We start from the raw sequence: 18,896 nt of genomic DNA on the forward strand, positions 1-18,896 counted from the left end.
ACAAATGTACAATCTGTGTATGCAAGTAGCTAAGTTATGTTGTTGTTGTTGTTTAGTCGTTTAGTCGTGTCCGACTCTTCGTGACCCCATGGACCATAGCATGCCAGGCACTCCTGTCTTCCACTGCCTCCCACAGTTTGGTCAGACTCATGTTGGTAGCTTCGAGAACGCTGTCCAACCATCTTGTCCTCTGTCGTCCCCTTCTCCTTGTGCCCTTCATCTTTCCCAACATCAGGGTCTTTTCCAGGGAGTCTTCTCTTCTCATGCTAAGTTGTACACTCATACAATTATTCACAGTTATTCACTTTAAGAAGGCTGATTTCAAAAAGCTTAAGGGACTACTGGGTGAGGTCCTATGGTCAGAAACTCTCAATAAGAAGGTCCAAATGCTGAAATTTCTACTAAAGTATTCCTCGCTGGACTCTTAACAAATATATTCCTCCATGGGCCCACTAGAATTTCTGGGTACCAGTACCTGCTCTGATACCGTGGTAACCGCCTGGCAACAGCATGTGCTTAAAATGGTTGTAATCTGCCCTGGGACCTTATGGATCAAGAGCAACTATAAATAAAAGACATCATCATCAGCTAAACCACAATGTTGCACAAGCCAAGAGGAAGTGTATAACGCAAGTTTGTCTATGGAGAAACAGTTCAAGAGATTGGGCCCACAGAAGAGGGCCATGCCGCAAAATGCAGAAAATTGCATGCGCGCACACACACACACACCAAAATATTTGTGCAGTATTTCCCCAAGAACATCTCCCTATGTTGCCGGCACCGGTATATTAATTAACTAAATTAGTAAATTAGCTACACACACATGCCAAATGCAGAATATTTGTAAAGAAGGAGTTCAGGAGATTCTGAGACTATCTGAAAGATTTCTCACTAGTTCAATATTTACGCAAGAGGGTTTCTTAATGCTTTTCTAAACCTGAACATTGGACCTTCTGAGAATTCAAAAGAGGTTGAAGCTCCTGAACGATGTTTTCATTTCAGGAAGAAAAGACCCCTGCTCAAGTAAGTAGAAAGGGCGCTGTACTCTAAACCACTGAGTCTCTTGGGCTTGCTGATTGGAAGGTGGGGGGTCGAATCCCTACAACTGGGTGAGCTCCTGTTGCTCTGTCCCAGCTCCTGCCAACTTAGCAGCTCAAAAGCATGTCAGTGCAAGTAGATAAATAGGTACCGCTGCAGAGGGAAGATAAACAGCATTTCTGTGCACTCTGGCACTCGTCACAGTCCTCCATGTGCCAGTAGCGGCTTAGCCATGCTGGCCGCATGACCCGGAAAACTGTCTGTGGACAAACGGCAGCACCCCCGGCCTGAAAGCGAGATGAGCGCCGCAACCCCATAGTCGCCTTTGACTGGATCTAACCACCCAGGGGTCCTTTACCGTACCTTTAAAGGGAAAGCTAAATCATCAAGTGTAGATTGCAGTAAAGTCTGGGGGAAAGTGAAGGCATTCTATTGAATGAAATGATTCACTAGAGACAGTTCCTAGTATGATAAATTTGCTGCTCATTTCAGGCGGCAGACATTGTCCTTAACCAAACTATGTTGTGACTTTCACAGTAATCGCTTCAGAAATTTGCTTACTGAAAAGAAATGGATTGGACTGCACAGATTCCAACATTGTTCCTGCTCGTCCTTACGATTATATTCATTTTGAAATGGGGCAGTTTCTGGAATAGGAGCTCCAAAAATCTCCCACCAGGACCTACACCTTTACCACTTGTTGGGAATCTCCACATGATGGATCTGAAGAGACCTTACAGAACAATGTTAAAGGTAACGTTTTCTGTTCTTTCTGTGGATGTTTTTAGGCCAGGTAGATGTCAGTGTTCCATCTCATATATGCAAAAATGACAAAACTCTATCAAGTATCGCTTACTCCTTTTTTTCTTCCTTTTTGTGTGTGATTGCTGTTATGGTTTAGGCTGATAGCTGATCTGTGCAGTGGAGGGACTGGGTCACTGGAGGAGGGAAATAGGAATGCCATAACCAGCCTGGGACGTGGGTGGCACTGTGGTCTAAACCACAGAGCCTAGGGCTTGCCGATCAGAAGGTTGGCAGTTCGAATCCCCGCGACAGGGTGAGCTCCCATTGCTCGGTCCCTGCTCCTGCCAACCTAGCAGTTCGAAAGCGCATCAAAGTGCAAGTAGATAAATAGGTACCACTCTGGCAGGAAGGTAGGTGGTGTTTCCGTGCGCTGCTCTGGTTCGCCAGTAGAGGCTTAGTCATAATGGCCACATGACCCGGAAAAACTGTCTGTGGACAAACGCTGGCTCCCTCGGCCAGTAAAGCGGGCTTTCAGACTCAGTTCATCGGACCTGCCCACCTGTCCCTATATTTACGGCTTTTTCTTGACCTTGCTATGCCGTCGTGTGTCGCTTGTCATTGGGACAGGGGCATGACAGGAATTTTCCCCACTTGGCTGATTGGCTGGTGCCATTGGTGTTTCACCTGCCGCGTAGCAAATCGTCACAACTTCTAAGGTTGCGGATAGGCTCTGGTTCTTGTTGATAGGGGTGGCAAGATTCCTAGCCATCCCCATGCATGGGTATTCCTTTAAGAAGGAATCCAGGACTCACGGTTGGTCTTCCCCGTGTGGAGGTGTGCCCTGAGCCTGAGTTCAGGGCTCATCTGGGTGGAGGCATGGCAGACACCTCTGCCTGCCTGTGCCCCAGGTGTTTACCCAAGGCTGACTTATGTTTGCTGCCCAGAGTCAGCGCTGCCTGCAGGGCTGCAGGTAGCTAGACAAACCAGAGCCTACGGAACCACTCACTTGATTTGTAATCAATAAAGTTGTGGCCTAAATTCTGCCAAAAACCAAACCAAAATTTGAGTCCTGTCTGAATTTATGTCTAGGCCTGGTTAAAAGGTCTCCACACGCAATTATGTTCTTATTGAGAATGTTCATCTCTTCACAACACCCACATTTTCCAGGATTCTTTGGGCAGGTGAATTTTTTTTGCATTAGATTAAATCTAGATTAAGTCTCCAGGGTAATTTTAGCTAAAGGCAATATTGGAAAGCACTGGCTCTCCACGGGTGAAACAGAGGAGCCTAATTATGAGCAGCCAGAACTGATAGCTCACTTGGTTGAGCATGAGACTTTTAATCAAAGGGTCGTGGGTTCGATCCCACGTTGGGCAAAAAGATTCCTGCATTTCAGGGGGTTGGACTAGATGATCCTTATGGTCCCTTCCAACTCTACAATTCTATGATTCTAACTTTCGTTTTGTTGAGGAAGGAAAATTCATATCAGTTTTCAACTTTATCTGCTCACAGTTTCCTCCAAATAAAATAAAAGACCTGCAGAAATTGCCACCCTACTGCACTTTCTTCGTAACAGTTTGATTTTGAGATTATGTATGTTTTGTATGTATGTTTAGTTACCCTTTGCTTAGTCTTGGGGGATTTATCTGATGTTTCTCTCTTTTGGTCATTGAACTCCAGTTGTCAAAAGAACATGGCCCCATCTTCCGCATCCAAATGGGATTCCAGAAAATGGTGGTGCTGACAGGGTATGAGACAGTCAAGGAGGCTCTGGTGAATCAGGCGGACGCATTTGCAGAGAGACCCATCATCCCAATTTTTGAGGATTTTTCAAGGGGCTTTGGTGAGGCCTTTCCTTCTCTTTGTGAAATTTAGTTATCATAGCAATATAGAATCTGTGCCAAAAAAAATCATAGAACTGATTATTATAGCTTTGAGGACAGCCTGCCAATTTTTCAATCGGCCAGTGTAGCTGCAGCCATTTGAGGGATAATGTCAAATGTCTTCGTCACTGCCAGCAAAAGAGAAGTGTGGAGGGAATAGGAGAATCTGGTCATAATATAATCTGAAGAGAACCCCCTGTCCAATCATGTTCTGAGGGTACAACCCATAGGGATATTGCTGAAGTTCTGGAGAGTGTGTGTCTTATCAGAGACCGGATGAGGGACCAGCTGAGAGCGATGGTCAGTTCCACAGAAGAAGGGTCCGAGAAGCCAAAGCATATTGTCATGGCCATGGTAACTTGGAACTTGATCTCTTCTCTTCAGGTGTTATTTTTTCACATGGTGAAAACTGGAAAGTGATGCGGCGGTTTGCACTAAGCACATTACGGGACTACGGCATGGGGAAGAGGTCCATAGAGGACAGAATTGTGGAAGAATGCAGTGTCCTGATTAAGAAATTTGAATCTTACCAAGGTGGGTTAGTGTTTCCCTCTACTGCTCCAGGGCAAAACAAAACTACATTGGATGCCCAGAATATTGTGTTATATACATATTGCTAACTCTCAGAACTATAGTAACCAGGATTCCTGGTGAAGAAGTAACCAATCTGCAGTGTTCAGGTCAGTGTGAGATAATGCTGGCCTCTGTCCCTCTTTCCTTCCCTCCCTCCTCAGGTGCCCTCTCGCACCTCTGCCTCCCAAAGGCTCGCACAGCTGTTTGTTGCAGCAGCCCTGGCTACAAGCTCCCCAGGTGAATGGTGCCTTTGGGGCTGGCCAGGGGGTGCTGGTTGCCAGGAGCTGAGGTGGTTCAGCCAGTCCACCAGCCCTTGATGTTGGGAATGGACAGACCAGTGGGAGGCTGGGCAGGCAGGCACCACACTGACCTTTCTTGTGCTTGCTGTGTGCAAGGCCATGTCTGGGAGCTGAGTGTACAGTGACAAATGGGGAGCCTTTGCGCCATGCAGGCCTGGTGGCACCCATTGCTGCCACTGCTGCCTCCCAAGGCAGGTAAGTTGCTGGCTTCACGATCACCTTCGTCCAGTTTCCCAACCTTGTGCCTACAGATGTTTTGAGACTACAGTTCCCATCATCCCTGACCACTGGTCCTGATAGCTAGGGATCATGGGAGTTGTAGGCCAAAAACATCTGGAGGCACAAGGTTGGGAAACACTGGCCTAGAGGACTCCCAAGGGGAGGAGAAGAGGCTGAGGGAACACTTCATAAGGGAGGGTGTTTGAAAAAGGATGAGAGGCAGCTGGATCTGCCAAGGGGTGACATAACTGGCTCCTGAGGCTCGGAGTGCATTTGCCCCACAGGGGAGCCACAGGAAGATTGTAGCTGGACAAGGGAGTCATGGACTCAAAAAGGTTGCAGATCTCTGGTTAGGTACATTATGGTGCCAGTGTGGTGTAGTGGTTAAGAGCGGTAGACTCATAATCTGGGGAACCGGGTTCGTGTCTCCGCTCCTCCACATGCAGCTCCTTGTTGACCTTGGGCTAGCTAGTCACACTTCTTTGAAGTCTCTCAGCCCCACTCACCTCACAGAGTTTTTGTTGTGGGGGAGGAAGGGAAAGGAGAATGTTAGCCACTTTGAGACTCCTTAAAGGTAAAGGTAAAGGGACCATTAGGTCCAGTCGTGACCGACTCTGGGGTTGCGGCGCTCATCTCACATTATTGGCCGAAGGAGCCGGCATACAGCTTCCAGTAGTGATAAAGTGGGATATCAAATCCAAACTCTTCTGCACTATATATTTCAATAGTTTCTAAGATAAATGTACTCTCTACTGTACATAGGTAGGCTGACACTGGGAACTTAAGGTAGTGAAGAGCAATTATACTTGTTATTTTATCTGAACATTGTTTAATATTTACGTATAGGACAACCATTTGAAACCACCACAATTATGAATGCTGCTGTTGCCAATATCATGGCGTCTATCCTACTAAACAAGCGATTTGAATACGAAGATCCCACATTTAGAAAACTTCTGGAGTTGTTCAATGAAAATATCCAGCTTTTTGGAAGCTCCTCTATCATGGTAATCTAAGCTTGTCAAATGGAAAAGAAATACTGTAGTTGGTTGTATTCACAGAAAACTCAATGTGTGTGCAATTCCATATTGTTTGGGATTCACTGCAAAAAACATTTTGAGAAATATGAGACACTTTCAGAACATTTTTAAAAAACAATCTTCCCCCCATTTATTATTTTCATTCATATAATTGGGTATTCTGCTTAATATATAATAGCTAGATAACTTAAACCATAATTGACTTTTTGTATATTGATGACCCTGGCCACTACTGTGTCTAAGTATGCAATGTTGACCTCTGTCTAGGTGCTTGTCCACATCTGAGCAAACTGCTAATCCACAAGTGCAATGGGGCTTGATAACTACAACAGCACATAAGAAAATGGCCCTCCAGCCAGCTCAATTGCAGCCTTGGCCTCCAAGGGATATTTACTCAACGTTGCTCCAACCCGAATACATTATTGTTCTGTGTCATTGTGTATTCCTCTGTGGAAGATGAGCAAACATATTTGGGGTACCACCTGAGAATTGAGCACTGGGCTTTTCTCTTTGTCGTATTTTATTCTTACAGCTGTATAACATATTTCCTGCTCTTGGCTCAATTTTGGGAGCTCGTAAGACTATCCTTCACAACAGGGATGAGATATATGCCTTCGTAAAAGCCACCTTCATACAACACCTCAGAGATCTGGATGAAAACGACCAAAGGAGCTTTATTGATTCATTTCTTCTGAGACAGCAAGAGGTAATGGAGTCTTTTAAACCCAACAAGAATAAAATTTGATATTTTGAAAAGTTGAAATTTTCACATTTTAAAAATACATTTCCATGTGAGCTGGTGTCTACTATACTCTGCACATTTATTTTTTATTTTTGCTCACTAAAGCTTTGGCTAATATCTGGAGTCTGTGACCTCATTGCTTGCAAGGCTGTTTGCAGTTGGATGCCTGCTTCTCTCAAAAGAAAAGGAAAAAAACAACCTTTGAGATACAGTAGCTCAGTTGGTTGTAAAACGTTGCTGCGTACTCCAAGGTTGCAGATTCAATCCCTGTACGGGACAGCTGCAGTCCTACATTGAGATGGTTGGAATAGATGATCCTCAGGGTCCCTTCCAACTCTATGATTCCATGATTCCATGATTCCATGACTAGTCCAACATGTCATGTTTCCCTCCCCACACGCCCGGTATTTCTTTTATACTACGCTCCTTTCTTCTTCCTGTGACATGCTTTCATGGATAAAAGAGATTTTAGTGTGCTTTGCGTGTATTATTTTTCTACTCTTTCCATTCCAGTGAGTGCCCTCCCAGCCCTTGGTTGGCTACTTGGATATCTGCGCATGGAATTTGCTCATTCACCTGGTTATAGCCAGTTCTTTCTTTTTACACCCCAGGAGAAGGACAAGCCAAACAGATATTTCCACAATGAAAACCTAAAAGCCGTTGTGGGTAACTTATTTGCTGCTGGCATGGAGACCACTTCTACCACACTGCGCTGGGGACTGTTACTAATGATAAAATATCCTGAAATTCAGAGTGAGTTCTTGTCATTGGGTTGGCTCCCATTACTCTAGCTAGCATACAGTATCTTGATTCCAGTTGTACATAACTCTCTGGGGAGCCGGGGAGCTGAGCGGTGAGCCCCACAAATTTCAATGAGGGGGGAGGCCCCCCTCAATATTCCACAACACACATGTCAGTCCCCCCCCCCAATGTTGGGTGTAACGGAGCACACATGTTTCTGACTTTCGCTTCCAGCATAACTATATGCAAATTGTGAATTTCTACTAAAATTCTCAGGTGAATAGCATCTTCCACAACTTTGCATTATGTTGTGAGATTGTGCTCATAGATCAGGCAGTCCCATTGCATAATTAGCTGTCAGTTACTCCAGGTAATCTGAAGATATGAGTTGATGGCAAACATATGCTTTTGAGTTTGCCATTGGGGGGGGGACATATAAAACCACCAATGAGTTTATTTTAACAAAAAAAATATCCCCCTCCGCTGCCCCCAGATAAGGTCCAAGAAGAAATTGCAAAGGTTCTTGGATCTTCTCAACCAAGGATTGAGCACCGAACGAAAATGCCATATGTAGATGCAGTGATCCATGAGATCCAGAGATTTGCTGACATTGCCCCAACCAACCTGCCCCATGCAACCACTGTGGATGTTACCCTCAAAGGCTACTTCATTCCAAAGGTAATCACTTTGATTAAACTGCATTGTTTGTTCAGCTGACTGCGATTGATTTCTTCATTAATTAGGACATTACACTTTAGGCCAGTGATGGGCAACCTTTTGAGCTTGGTGTGTCAAAATCCGCCAAAAAACTGAGCATAACTCGGGTGGTGTGTCACTTTGAGAGAAAAACCAAAATTTCACGATATTTAGGAATATCCTAGGAATATTTAGAATAAAAAGGGAAAAGGGGAGGGAATTTTTTAAAAAAATATATTTTAAAAGGGGGGGAAAGACCCAGAGGTCTTTCCCAGTGGGACTCTGGACTCAGGCCTTCCTCCAACAGGTCTGCTGCTGGGGAGGTGGGCTCGGGTTGGGCCTGTGTCTCCTCGTGGCCCTCTTCAGCCTCCCTCTCCCCTCACTCGGCTATGCTTGCGCGGCAGCGGGGCAAATTTTCTCTCTTCCTGGAATGGTGGCAAGGTGGCGGTTGTGGTAGCAGCGTGGTCGGGGTCGGTTTTTTTCCCCTCCTTCAAGGGCCCCCTCCTCTTCCTTGAGTCGGGGGCGACGGGGATGGCAACGGAGCGAGCGGACCCCTGTTCCCCTTTGCCTTGTTTTTCCTTCCTTTCTGTGGTGGCAGCGGCGGCAGCAGCAGGGCCAGGGCTTCCTTTTTCCTCCTCTGGCCTTTGGAGTGCCTTGAGGCCGGCCGTCAGGTTTGCGGGGTGGGGGTGGGGTCTAGCAGCTCCCCGGTTGCTGCACTGGTGGCCCCCAGTGTCTGGGCGGGGGCGGGGCGGGGGCTTGGGAGCCTGTCCGGCAGCTCCTGCAGCACTGGTCACTTTCAGGAGCTCCGTGACTCCTTGCCGACTGCCACCTTGCCTCGCCGGACGTCCACAAGGCGACTTCCGGTCTGGCGCCATTGGAAATAGGCGAGGGAATCCTCGGGCTCAGAGGTTCCCAGCGCCCCAGGGGGGGAGAGCCGCTTGAGCGAAGCAGCCCCCCGGAGAACCCCCGAATTGTGCTTTTTGGGGACGTGGACACCCAGCAGAGCTCCTTAGAGTCCCGCTCGCTGCCCGGCAAGCCCCTTTTTGGGGGGCGACGTGAGCAGGCTGAGCAAAACGGAGCCTTGGGTTTATTCGCTCACTCTGAGGCGCAAAGCTCCGAGCCAGTGACAATGTGCGCCAGATGCCTCCAAAGAATTGATTTGGACTTGTGAGTAAATATTTTTAATTAATTTGGGAAAGAATTTGGACTTGGGAGGGGAATTCTAAAGATAACAGAGGTCGTTTCCCCCGCCCCACCGAGATACCAACATGCAATTACTGAGCCTGCAGCCATCATGCTGGAACGGGACTCTGAATTTATCTAAAAATTAAGTTGGACCCCTTCCCTGTGGTAGCGGAGCCAAGGGGAGGTGATTTATTTTCTTTGTGTAGATTCCTGCAAAAATTGGAACTGTCCATTAATGAGCTCTCCGGTAACCGGGTGACGGGAAACTGGAGGCTCCGACTAGCCACCATTAGGACTCGTCTCTGGCACAACAGCCTATGCGCCATATTGTAACTTGAGAAGACAAAGGATACAGACAGTCAAAATAACTTCACGAGATGGGTGAGAACGGTATACAAAGTGTATGGGAAAAAGTTCAAGAAGTGCTAAGAGGAGTAAAAGAATCCAAAAGACTTACAAAGTTATGGATTGAAACACAACATCAACTTCTCCCCACAGACAATTTTGAGACACAGGTTGAGATTATAGAAGACAAAAACATTAAAGTTTTAAAAGAGGAAGACCAAGAGGAGCATCAGATTTTGATTGAAGTGCAAGCTGTGAGAGAGGTTGCACAGGACATACGTTATAACCAAGGAGCTCCAATGTGCATGGAAGACCAGGAATCACTTCTCCCCGTGAGAGAAGGAGAGCAGGTTCTTGGTAAAAATAACCAAGCTGTGACAATGAACAAAGAGGTGGCCTGGATTCGAACCTCCTTAGTGAGAGAAGGGAGGCAAGAACCAGGCGAAGGACATGCTAAATGGGGGGACAAGAAAAAGGAAAAACTGGAGTGGGGCTGGCAGAAGGGCTGTTGGAGAGGGGGGTGGGCTGGAGTGGTCGAGAGACGGAATGGGTTGATAGCTATTGTAATTAAAGGACGGATTAAATGGTTTGAAACTGGACTGTATATAGGAGCTGGTCCGGATATCCAGGGAAATGTCATCCGGGAGAAGGAGGGGGGATTTAGAAATTAAACTAGCTTATAAGTGAGGTATTAGAATTGTCAGAATGGATAAGGTAGAATATTTTTAGTGAAAATTAATAGGCCAAAGGGAGTAATTAGAGGGAATAATTTGTCTATTATTTGGATTAAAGGATTTTATTCAAGTAATTATTTTAAGATTTAAATTGATAGTTTTGGAATTGTATAATTATGAAAATTGCTAAGATGGGATATAACTAGACTCGGGAAGGGAGGAACGGGGAAGTCGAAGTTATGACAGAGTTATTAATATAAGATTGGATTGTTGTTGTTTTCTTTTTTCTTTTTGATTCTATCTCTTTTTTTCTTTTTTCTTCTGGAATTTTTCCAGTTTTTTGCTGTATTTTTCTTTTTCTTTTTTCTTTTTTTCCTTTTTCTTTTTCTATATGGTATTAGGATGTGATGTGATGAAGTGAATGTAATTTCAAGTTGAAAAATCTCAATAAATATTATTATTTTTAAAAAAGAGACTTCTGGTCTGCTGCCATCAGCCACCAGCGGGGTTTGTCTCGGTCTCCGAGACACCCACCGCTACCGAGGGGGGGGGAGTCGCGTGGGCGCCGCGACCTCCCGGAGAATCCTCAGATTGTGCGTTCTGAGGGCCTGGATACCCAGCGGGCTCCAAAAAGCCATGGAAACCGCCCGGAGAGCCCCCGTCGGAGCCTCCGAGAGCAGGCTGTACATGGCGGAGCCTTGGGACCATTGCTACCTTGGTAGCGGAAAGCTCCGAGCCGGAGACAGAGGAGCGGCAGATACCTTCTAATTAAGATTCGGACTGTGAGTAAGACAATACATTGTTTTTTTAAAAAGAAGAATTTGGACTTGGGAGGGGAATAAAAAACGGAGGTCATTTCCCCCCCCCACCCGGAAGGCTGTGCCACAACTAACTTACCTGCAGCCGATCGAAGAGAAGGGGTGCGGATCCCCCTGAAAAAATGGAACTTGTATCCCCCCTTAAAAGGCAGAACTAAGGGGGGGGAAACATATGTCTTAGACTGCATTGGCAAATTTACTATTGGGATAAAGAACCGCCCCCCCCCGGAAACTGGGGGCAGGAACCTAAAGCCATGACCAGCTGACAATATAAGGATTTATAAAGAGTAATCGTTGTGATTTTGTGATAACTTTTGGATCATATTTAAGTTGACTGACGGAATAAAGCGGAGAATTGGAAAATTTGGATTAAGAATTTGAATTATAAATGACAAACATGGTTGGAAACAAACAAAGGAACTAGCTTGGGCATTACAACACCATCTCTGGTGGATCAAGTTACAATTCCCACGGGAACATAGAAGGACAAAGAAGGCTGCCAGCCAAAACAACCCTCTTAAAAATGGAGGAGGTTGAGTTGCAGTATATTCTAGACTTTATTAAAGAAATGACAGAGGAAATACGTTATGGCAAAGGAAATATTCAGACTTTAAAAGAAGACCAACAACAGACATACCCAATGGAAACTGTAGAATTGGAAGAAGAAGAAATCATTGAACAACAGACAGAAAATAAGGAGCAACGGACTGTGAAATCAATGCAACCTGTGAGAGAGGAAGCATTGACCACCTGCGTGACTTTGGATGCCAAGGAACAAGATGGACTCTGGGACCTGGTCCGCCCAGTGAGAGAGGGTGGCCAGATCTCAGAAGGAAACAAACAAGCTGAGGAGGGAGGAAAGAGTCTGGCCTTGCCCCCCCAGTGAGAGTGAGGGGACACAGGCCAGACAGAAGACTGGAAATAGGGGACAGTGGAAATAAAGATGAGGGTGGGAGGCTGGTGGAAGAATTAAAACAACGGAAGGGGAAGAAGGAGGAATGGGGTTGTTTAGAATGGCTAAGAGTGGGTGTGGGGTGAAGAAGGAATATAAAGTAGATGAATGGATGGATTAAAAGGTTTGAAATCGGATAGTATGAAGACGCTGGCCGGGGAAAAGGGGAAACTGCTACCTGGGGAGGGAGGGGGTGGGATTTGAGGTTTGGCTAAAAGATTGGATAGAATCTGAATCAGGAAAAGATATATCTTTTTAGGGGAAAATTATAGGCTAAAGGAAATTATTAGAAATAGTTAAAAGCAATATAGTTTAAAATTTAATAGAAATCATTGTGTGGGGTATAAAAAAGAAGTTGTGAACTTTGATATGGAATTGACCCGGGAGGAGAAGGACGGGGAAGTCGGGGACAAGATATTGTTAAAAGCCGAAGGCGGAGAGCGCTGGATTCTTCCGAAAATAAAACGATTGGAAACAAGATTGTAAGTAACCTCACGATTTGGATTATAAAACAATTTGGATCTGGGAGAGAGGGGAGAAAAGAGGAAGCCACCCCCCCCCACGGCAACAAAAGAGACAGTAAATAGAAACCCGAAGCCGTAAACAGAAGATTTGCAATTCAAAAGGATCCCTCAAAGGCATCAAAGAGAATCTCCCCTTTGATGCAGGGTGAAAGGGGAGAGAGACTGTGGTTGTGAGTGCCCTGCAGCAAGAGGTAAAGACTAAGAAAAACCTTTCTTTTCCTCGGGAGCCGGCAGCCCAGACAACCCAGTGAGTTGATCAGGATTTATAAGTCAATTTTTATTTCACTTTGTATTTCTGGACTTTGTGGAATTTCTTTTTTTGGTTTAAATGTTTGTGAAATGTGAGTTCGAACTTTATTGTTAATAAGACTTGAAGAATGCAGCCAGTTTGTTAAAATGGAGTCGAGAAAATAAACTGTGATCATATTCCACCCCACGTGACAAGTTTTGACCTTGGCAGGATTGAACTATGTCAACAAAAAAGTGTTCCCCTGAGTTCCAGCGGTCTGTTTTGACCTTAATGTGGGAAACAAGAATAGAACTATGTCAAGAGGAGACACGACGGCAAGAGTTACAGCAACAATTTCAGATGGTGATGGCAGAATATGATTTTTTAGAAGATGAAGCTTTTGACACTGAAAAAGATGAATGTGAGAATGACAATGATGGTGACTGTGATTTGGAAGGAAAAGATGAAGATGAGGACTGTGATGATTCAACACAAAATGAAGCACACCACGAAAAAAATGATGACTTTACTCTACAAAAAGTTGGATGGAGTGCCCTGCCTTTGAGGGGGGTACGATTGGTATTACTGGAACTCCAGAACGCCCACAGGGAAGAAGGAAAAAATATGCAGAGAAGAGAAGAAATTCAGGGGTCCTGGATGGTGGCCTGGATGGCAAAAGACTGTAAACAGGGGGTGGGGTGAAGGGAAAGTGATGTTGTGATTATAAGGATGGATTAACAGGTTTATAACTGGTCTGCTGATTATGGAATTTGCTGGATTGGGGGGGGTGGAGCCGGTAATCGGGGATGTAAGGTTAAATTGAGAATAGTTATAGTTTTAAAAGTGAATGGATTTTGGAAAAATGTGAAAATATGGAGGCTTATAGAGGGAGTAAAAATTAGGCACGGGAAGATAAAATGGGAGTTTGATTTTTCAGTGATTTGAATATTAGATGAAAATGTTAACAATTGATTTATAAGTTGTATAAGATACAAAGGTGTATTTTTATAAAGTAAGAAACTGTTGCAGATGATAAAAAAGGGATGAAAACCGGGGAAGGGGGGGGAGGGGAAGCCCACAAAATATGGTTTTACAATTATGAATGTAAGAAAAAATTTTCTGTTTTGTATTGTTTTTTTCTCTTTTTTTGCCCTTTCTTTTTTCTCTTTTTTCCTATTTCTATTTTTCTTTTTTTTTGGTATGACAATAGATGGTTGGATGGATGACCTCCTGCGTACTGCCCTGGTTTACTGGAGCCCCCTGGTGGCAGGGGGGGCTTTGGGGTCAGGGGAGGGGGAGGAGGACAGAAATCCAAGCATAAAATGGACCATCTCTGACTGTTCACATACATGGGATACTTCTGTGGCAGGGGAGGACCCATGTGGGTGGGTAGGAAGGAGGTGGAAAAGGTGTTTATGTATGTACCGTTTTATTTTATTTTTGTATTTTGTAAAATTAATAAAAAGTATGTTTAAAAAAAATATTGTTAAAGATACTATCTTTTTTCCTTTTTTCTTTTTTTCTTTTTGTGCTTTTTCTTATGTTTTTCTTAATTTTTCTTTTCTAATTTTTTAAAGCTTTTGTAGCTTTGTGCTGTATTTTTTATTGTAAAAAACCTCAATAAATATAATTTTTTTAAAAAAGGAATTCCACAAGGCGCCCAGAAATGCATCGCCTGTGGCATTCCACCACCAACCAGAAGTGAGATCTGGTTGTACGCCAGCTCCCTCGGCCAATAAAGCGAGATGAGCGCCATAACCCCAGAGTCGGTCACGACTAGACCTAATGGTCAGGGGTTCCTTTCCCTTTACCTAGGAGGAGGCCCCACTGACCTCCTTGTAAAGTAGGGAGCCATTGCCCCTCTGGGGGCCCCAGTTGGTGCCCCAGTTCCCTAGTCTGGGCCTACTTGCTTCTGCCTTCCTTGCTGCATACAGGTCTTTATTGAGTCTTCCCAGAAAAGTTGGGCAAGAGGCTCAGTCAACAATTCTCTCAGCCCAATGATGACTGTTTAAGGAGCTAATGGTATATAATCTCTGGATTATATTCCGGATCATTTCTTGCTTTTTAAAAGAAAAAAATACATTGAGGACTATACCATAACAATTTGCTTGATGGGCCATATCCATTTTTTAAATAACTCTTGCTTGCTTTTCCTTTTCAGGGGACTCATATCTTGCCACTACTGACCTCCGTGCTGCATGATGAATCTCAGTGGGAAAAACCATACCAATTTTATCCTGAGCACTTTCTTGACTCTGAAGGAAAGTTCATAAAGAGAGATGCATTCCTGCCTTTCTCTGCAGGTAACGTATTTTGTGTCTATTTATACATATCCAATGAACAGGCCATCTTAAGTATATTAACATAAAATAAAACTTGGACAGAGGACCCAGTCCCAAACTTTGGAGTCCTTATATCTGTCATTTAGAACTGCAATAAGATACACAACAATATTCGTTTTCAGTAGGGCAACTTCTGGACCACTGGCCAAATTGGACTCTTCAAGGCTCTCTAACCCCCCTCAGAACTTCCCCCAGGCTGTGGCTTTCAGTGGACCTGCTCTGTGTTCCCCTTGTGTGCTTTTGCCTGGCTGGAATGTGCCATTGATCTAGGATAATGGCACCTGCTTGCTGTGGTGGAGAATGCATACAGGCTGTTTAGAGGTTTAGGGTACAGAAAACAGGTTGAAAAACATCCACTCACCTTGGTTTTCAGCCCTGTAGAATGCTTCTTGCTGGTAGTTCATCTTTTGCATACTTGCCAACATTCCTCAGATGAAAATCTCGACATTTTTCACACCCACCCAACTCACCCTCCTAGGGTAATGCCACCCCTACACCAATGGGACTCAGCACACATACCCTCCACTGTCTTGAGAAAACCCCTTAGCCCCAATTTGATTTTATTCTTTTGGTAGATTTACAAAAGGAAGAACACACACTTTTAGAAAGAGACAAGATTAGACATGGATGCACAAACATTTTTTTAAAATAAATCCAGACTCCTTGTCCTCTGTTCCGCTCCCCATTTCGTCCCACTCAGGGCTGCTCTGCCTGCTGCCTCCCCCTCTGAGCCACTGCATCATTACGCTAGGCCTCGACAGCCACATCCTCTCCTCCAGCAGCTGCTGTGGAGGGGCAAGTGCTGGCTCATCCTTCTCCCCAAGCTCAGGAGCAGAGCCCCTGGCAAAATAGGGAAATGGGACATTCTGGCATCAAATCAGAAGCCAGGACGGCTTTCGTAATTGTGGGGATACCAGTGGAGAAGTGGGACACTTGGAGAGCATGCATTTGTTCAAGATGAGTATTCATTCTTGTTGCATTTTAGAATGGTATCATTATGAAATTTTAAACAGTAAGTGGTTTGATGCATTCCATTATAGATAAACCAACAAAATGTTATTAAGTAAGCAATAAAGCCAGTTTCAATCCTGCTTGGGCTTCCTTACAGGTCGGAGAGCATGTTTAGGTGAGACTCTTGCCAAAATGGAGCTCTTCCTCTTCTTTACAAGCCTCCTGCAGAGATTCACATTCCGGCTCCCTCCTGGAACATCTGAAGATGACCTGGATTTTACCCCTGCTGTTGGGTTAACAACAGCACCCATGCCCCACCAACTCTGTGCTCTGCCACGTTCATAAGACACAAAGTTCATGGGTTGGTAAGCCTCCCTGTGTGATCAATGCAAACATTTTTTAAACACCCTTATTAACCATGGACATTTTGGTTCAGTAGACTTCCAGTCGGATTGGCCCATGATGTGTCACAAAATCTAAGTGTTACCCACTATGTTCTGCTCAATGTTTGTAGTAAATATGATTATGTGTTAATTGTAGTGCTTTAGTTCAGCCTAGGAATTTAATTTTGAAAGTTCTTTGATTCTGTTCAGGGGGAAAATTACCTACGATAATCTGTATATTTTGTGCCAAGACACTTCATTCCTTGTGTATTTTACTGCTTCATCATGTGGTTCTAAGTGAAGGGCACTTTTAAAAACAAAGATTTAAGTGATGGCTGGTCAAAAAGGAGTAGTCAAATGCAGGTGCTTCTCTCCACTCTGATCAAGAGGCTCAGATTTTAACTGAGGGCCACAGGTATAGCAAGTCTACAGGTAACAAAATAGATTGTCTTTCCATGTGAAAAGAGCAATGATAAATTCCACTGGTTTTAAAAAATTACATCAGGAATCTTATTAAGAACATTAAAAACTTACTCTGTGGGGAAATCCTATTTTAAAAATTGGGGGGGGGAGTATGGAAAAACTGTATGGGAGATGCTGTGATCACTAGGCCTGCACTATTTTGCTTTCCTTGAATAAAGGGTTAACTTCCCCAGCACTGGTGGTGTTTTTATTGCTGACCTACTCCTGACTCCAGCTCCTGCCAGCTTATGAGAACTGAAGATCCCCCCTTCCCCTTGCCCTCTAAGCCCCACCCCCCAGCAGCCTACAGCTCCATCACCTTGCATCTCATGACTTTGCTGTCTTCATTTCTCTCCATATTCTGGGTGACCAGGGAGAAGGGAGCTGGTTGCAGCAGGAGGGAGATACTCCCCGGATGAGGCAGGCTGCATCATCTCTGTCTCCTGGCCCCTTCCTCTCCTGTCTAAACTGTTCTCCGCAGCAGTTTCTTCCTGCTCACGGAACCCTGTTACCTCTTCAGCTTCCAACACCTCCTCCTCCCAGTCAGCTCCCTCTTCTCCCACTGACCACTCATCCCACCACCCGTCCCCTGGCTCGGAGCCTTCTACCTCTGGGGTTTCCCAGCTGCTGCCTCCCTTCACAGCTACCCACTTTGAGCTTTTTTTCAAAAACAACAACCAAGTGGTGTATAAATGTTATGAAATAAATAGATAAGGTTGGACTCCATTTCTCCCGGCACTGTGATGTTGTGCACTCATGATGTCACATCTTGGGCGCAAGTTGGTGCCTCTGCTTCGGGCATAGAGATCAAGTGACAAAACTGGTTTCTTGTATTCCCATGTTAACAAATGCCTTCAAATATCTCAGAGCATCATATTCCCAGTTAAATGTCCAAACGTGAGCTAGTGATAATGGTTTTACTTGGGAAATACAACAACTATACAAGCTGCAAAAAGTTTTTTATACAAGCAGCTTATCTGTGAAGCCCCCTCATACAGAGCGAGTGGGCTCTTCAAATCCATGGTTTGCACTCCCTTACCAATTCCTGTCAGTGGGGAATCCAGGTCTCCCCACATCTGAAACAGTGTCCTCAACTGTAGCCTTAAAGGTCAGACACAAACATGCACTCTAATATGAGGAAGTAGCAATCTTCACATGTTACATTCAACAAATGTACAATCTGTGAATGCAAGTAGCTAAGTTGTGTTGTTGTTGTTGTTTAGTCATTTAGTCGTGTCCGACTCTTCGTGACCCCATGGACCATAGCACGCCAGGCACTCCTGTCTTGCACTGCCTCCCGCAGTTTGGTCAAACTCATGTTCGTAGCTTCGAGAACATTGTCCAACCATCTCATCCTCTGACGTCCCCTTCTCCTAGTGCCCTCCATCTTTCCCAACATCAGGGTCTTTTCCAGGGAGTCTTCTCTTCTCATGCTAAGTTGTACACTCATACAATTATTCACAGTTATTCACTTTAAGAAGGCTGATTTCAAAAAGCTTAAGGGACTACTGGGTGAGGTCCTATGGTCAGAAACACTCAATAAGAAGGTCCAAATGCTGAAATTTCTACTAAAGTATTCCTCACTGGACTCTTAACAAATATATTCCTCCCTGGGCCCACTAGAATTTCTGTGTACCAGTACCTGCTCTGGTAACCGCCTGTCAACAGCATGTGCTTAAAATGGTTGTAATCTGCCCTGGGACCTTATGGATCAAGAGCAACTATAAATAAAATACATCATCATCAGCTGAACCACAATGTTGCACAAGCCAAGAGGAAGTGTATAACACAAGTTTGTCTATGGAGCAAACAGTTCAAGAGATTGGGCCCACAGAAGAGGTCCATGCTGCAAAATGCAGAAAATCGCATGCGCGCGCACACACACACACCAAAATATTTGTGCAGTATTTCCCCAAGAACATCTCCCTATGTTGCCGGCACCGGTATATTAATTAACTAAATTAGCTACACACACATGCCAAATGCAGAATATTTGTAAAGAAGGAGTTCAGGAGATTCTGAGACTATCTGAAAGATTTCTCACTAGTTCAATATT

The 18,896-nt window shown here is 44.6% G+C and overlaps 1 protein-coding gene across 1 annotated transcript; it reads left to right on the forward strand.

Annotated features, from left to right (window-relative positions):
* Positions 1-1,488: 1,488 nt before the first annotated feature.
* On the forward strand, positions 1,489-16,802 carry LOC132591870 (cytochrome P450 2K6-like). The gene is made up of 9 exons (XM_060272365.1): positions 1,489-1,791; positions 3,463-3,625; positions 4,050-4,199; positions 5,603-5,763; positions 6,329-6,502; positions 7,150-7,291; positions 7,773-7,957; positions 14,864-15,005; positions 16,153-16,802. Exons 1-9 carry the CDS (start codon positions 1,609-1,611, stop codon positions 16,338-16,340), a joined length of 1,488 nt encoding a protein of 495 aa, XP_060128348.1. The 5' UTR covers positions 1,489-1,608; the 3' UTR covers positions 16,341-16,802.
* Positions 16,803-18,896: the final 2,094 nt, after the last annotated feature.

Source organism: Zootoca vivipara, chromosome 3 (genome assembly GCF_963506605.1).
Source record: "Zootoca vivipara chromosome 3, rZooViv1.1, whole genome shotgun sequence".
Taxonomy (NCBI): domain Eukaryota; kingdom Metazoa; phylum Chordata; class Lepidosauria; order Squamata; family Lacertidae; genus Zootoca; species Zootoca vivipara.

Excerpts from the sequence above, each read along its gene's own strand:
- LOC132591870 (XM_060272365.1), top strand. The coding sequence starts at position 1,609 with ATGGATTGGACTGCACAGATTCCAACATTGTTCCTGCTCGTCCTTACG. Across the intron at positions 7,958-14,863 it reads AAGGCTACTTCATTCCAAAG|GGGACTCATATCTTGCCACT; the intron begins GTAATCACTTTG and ends TTTCCTTTTCAG. Across the intron at positions 15,006-16,152 it reads ATTCCTGCCTTTCTCTGCAG|GTCGGAGAGCATGTTTAGGT; the intron begins GTAACGTATTTT and ends GCTTCCTTACAG.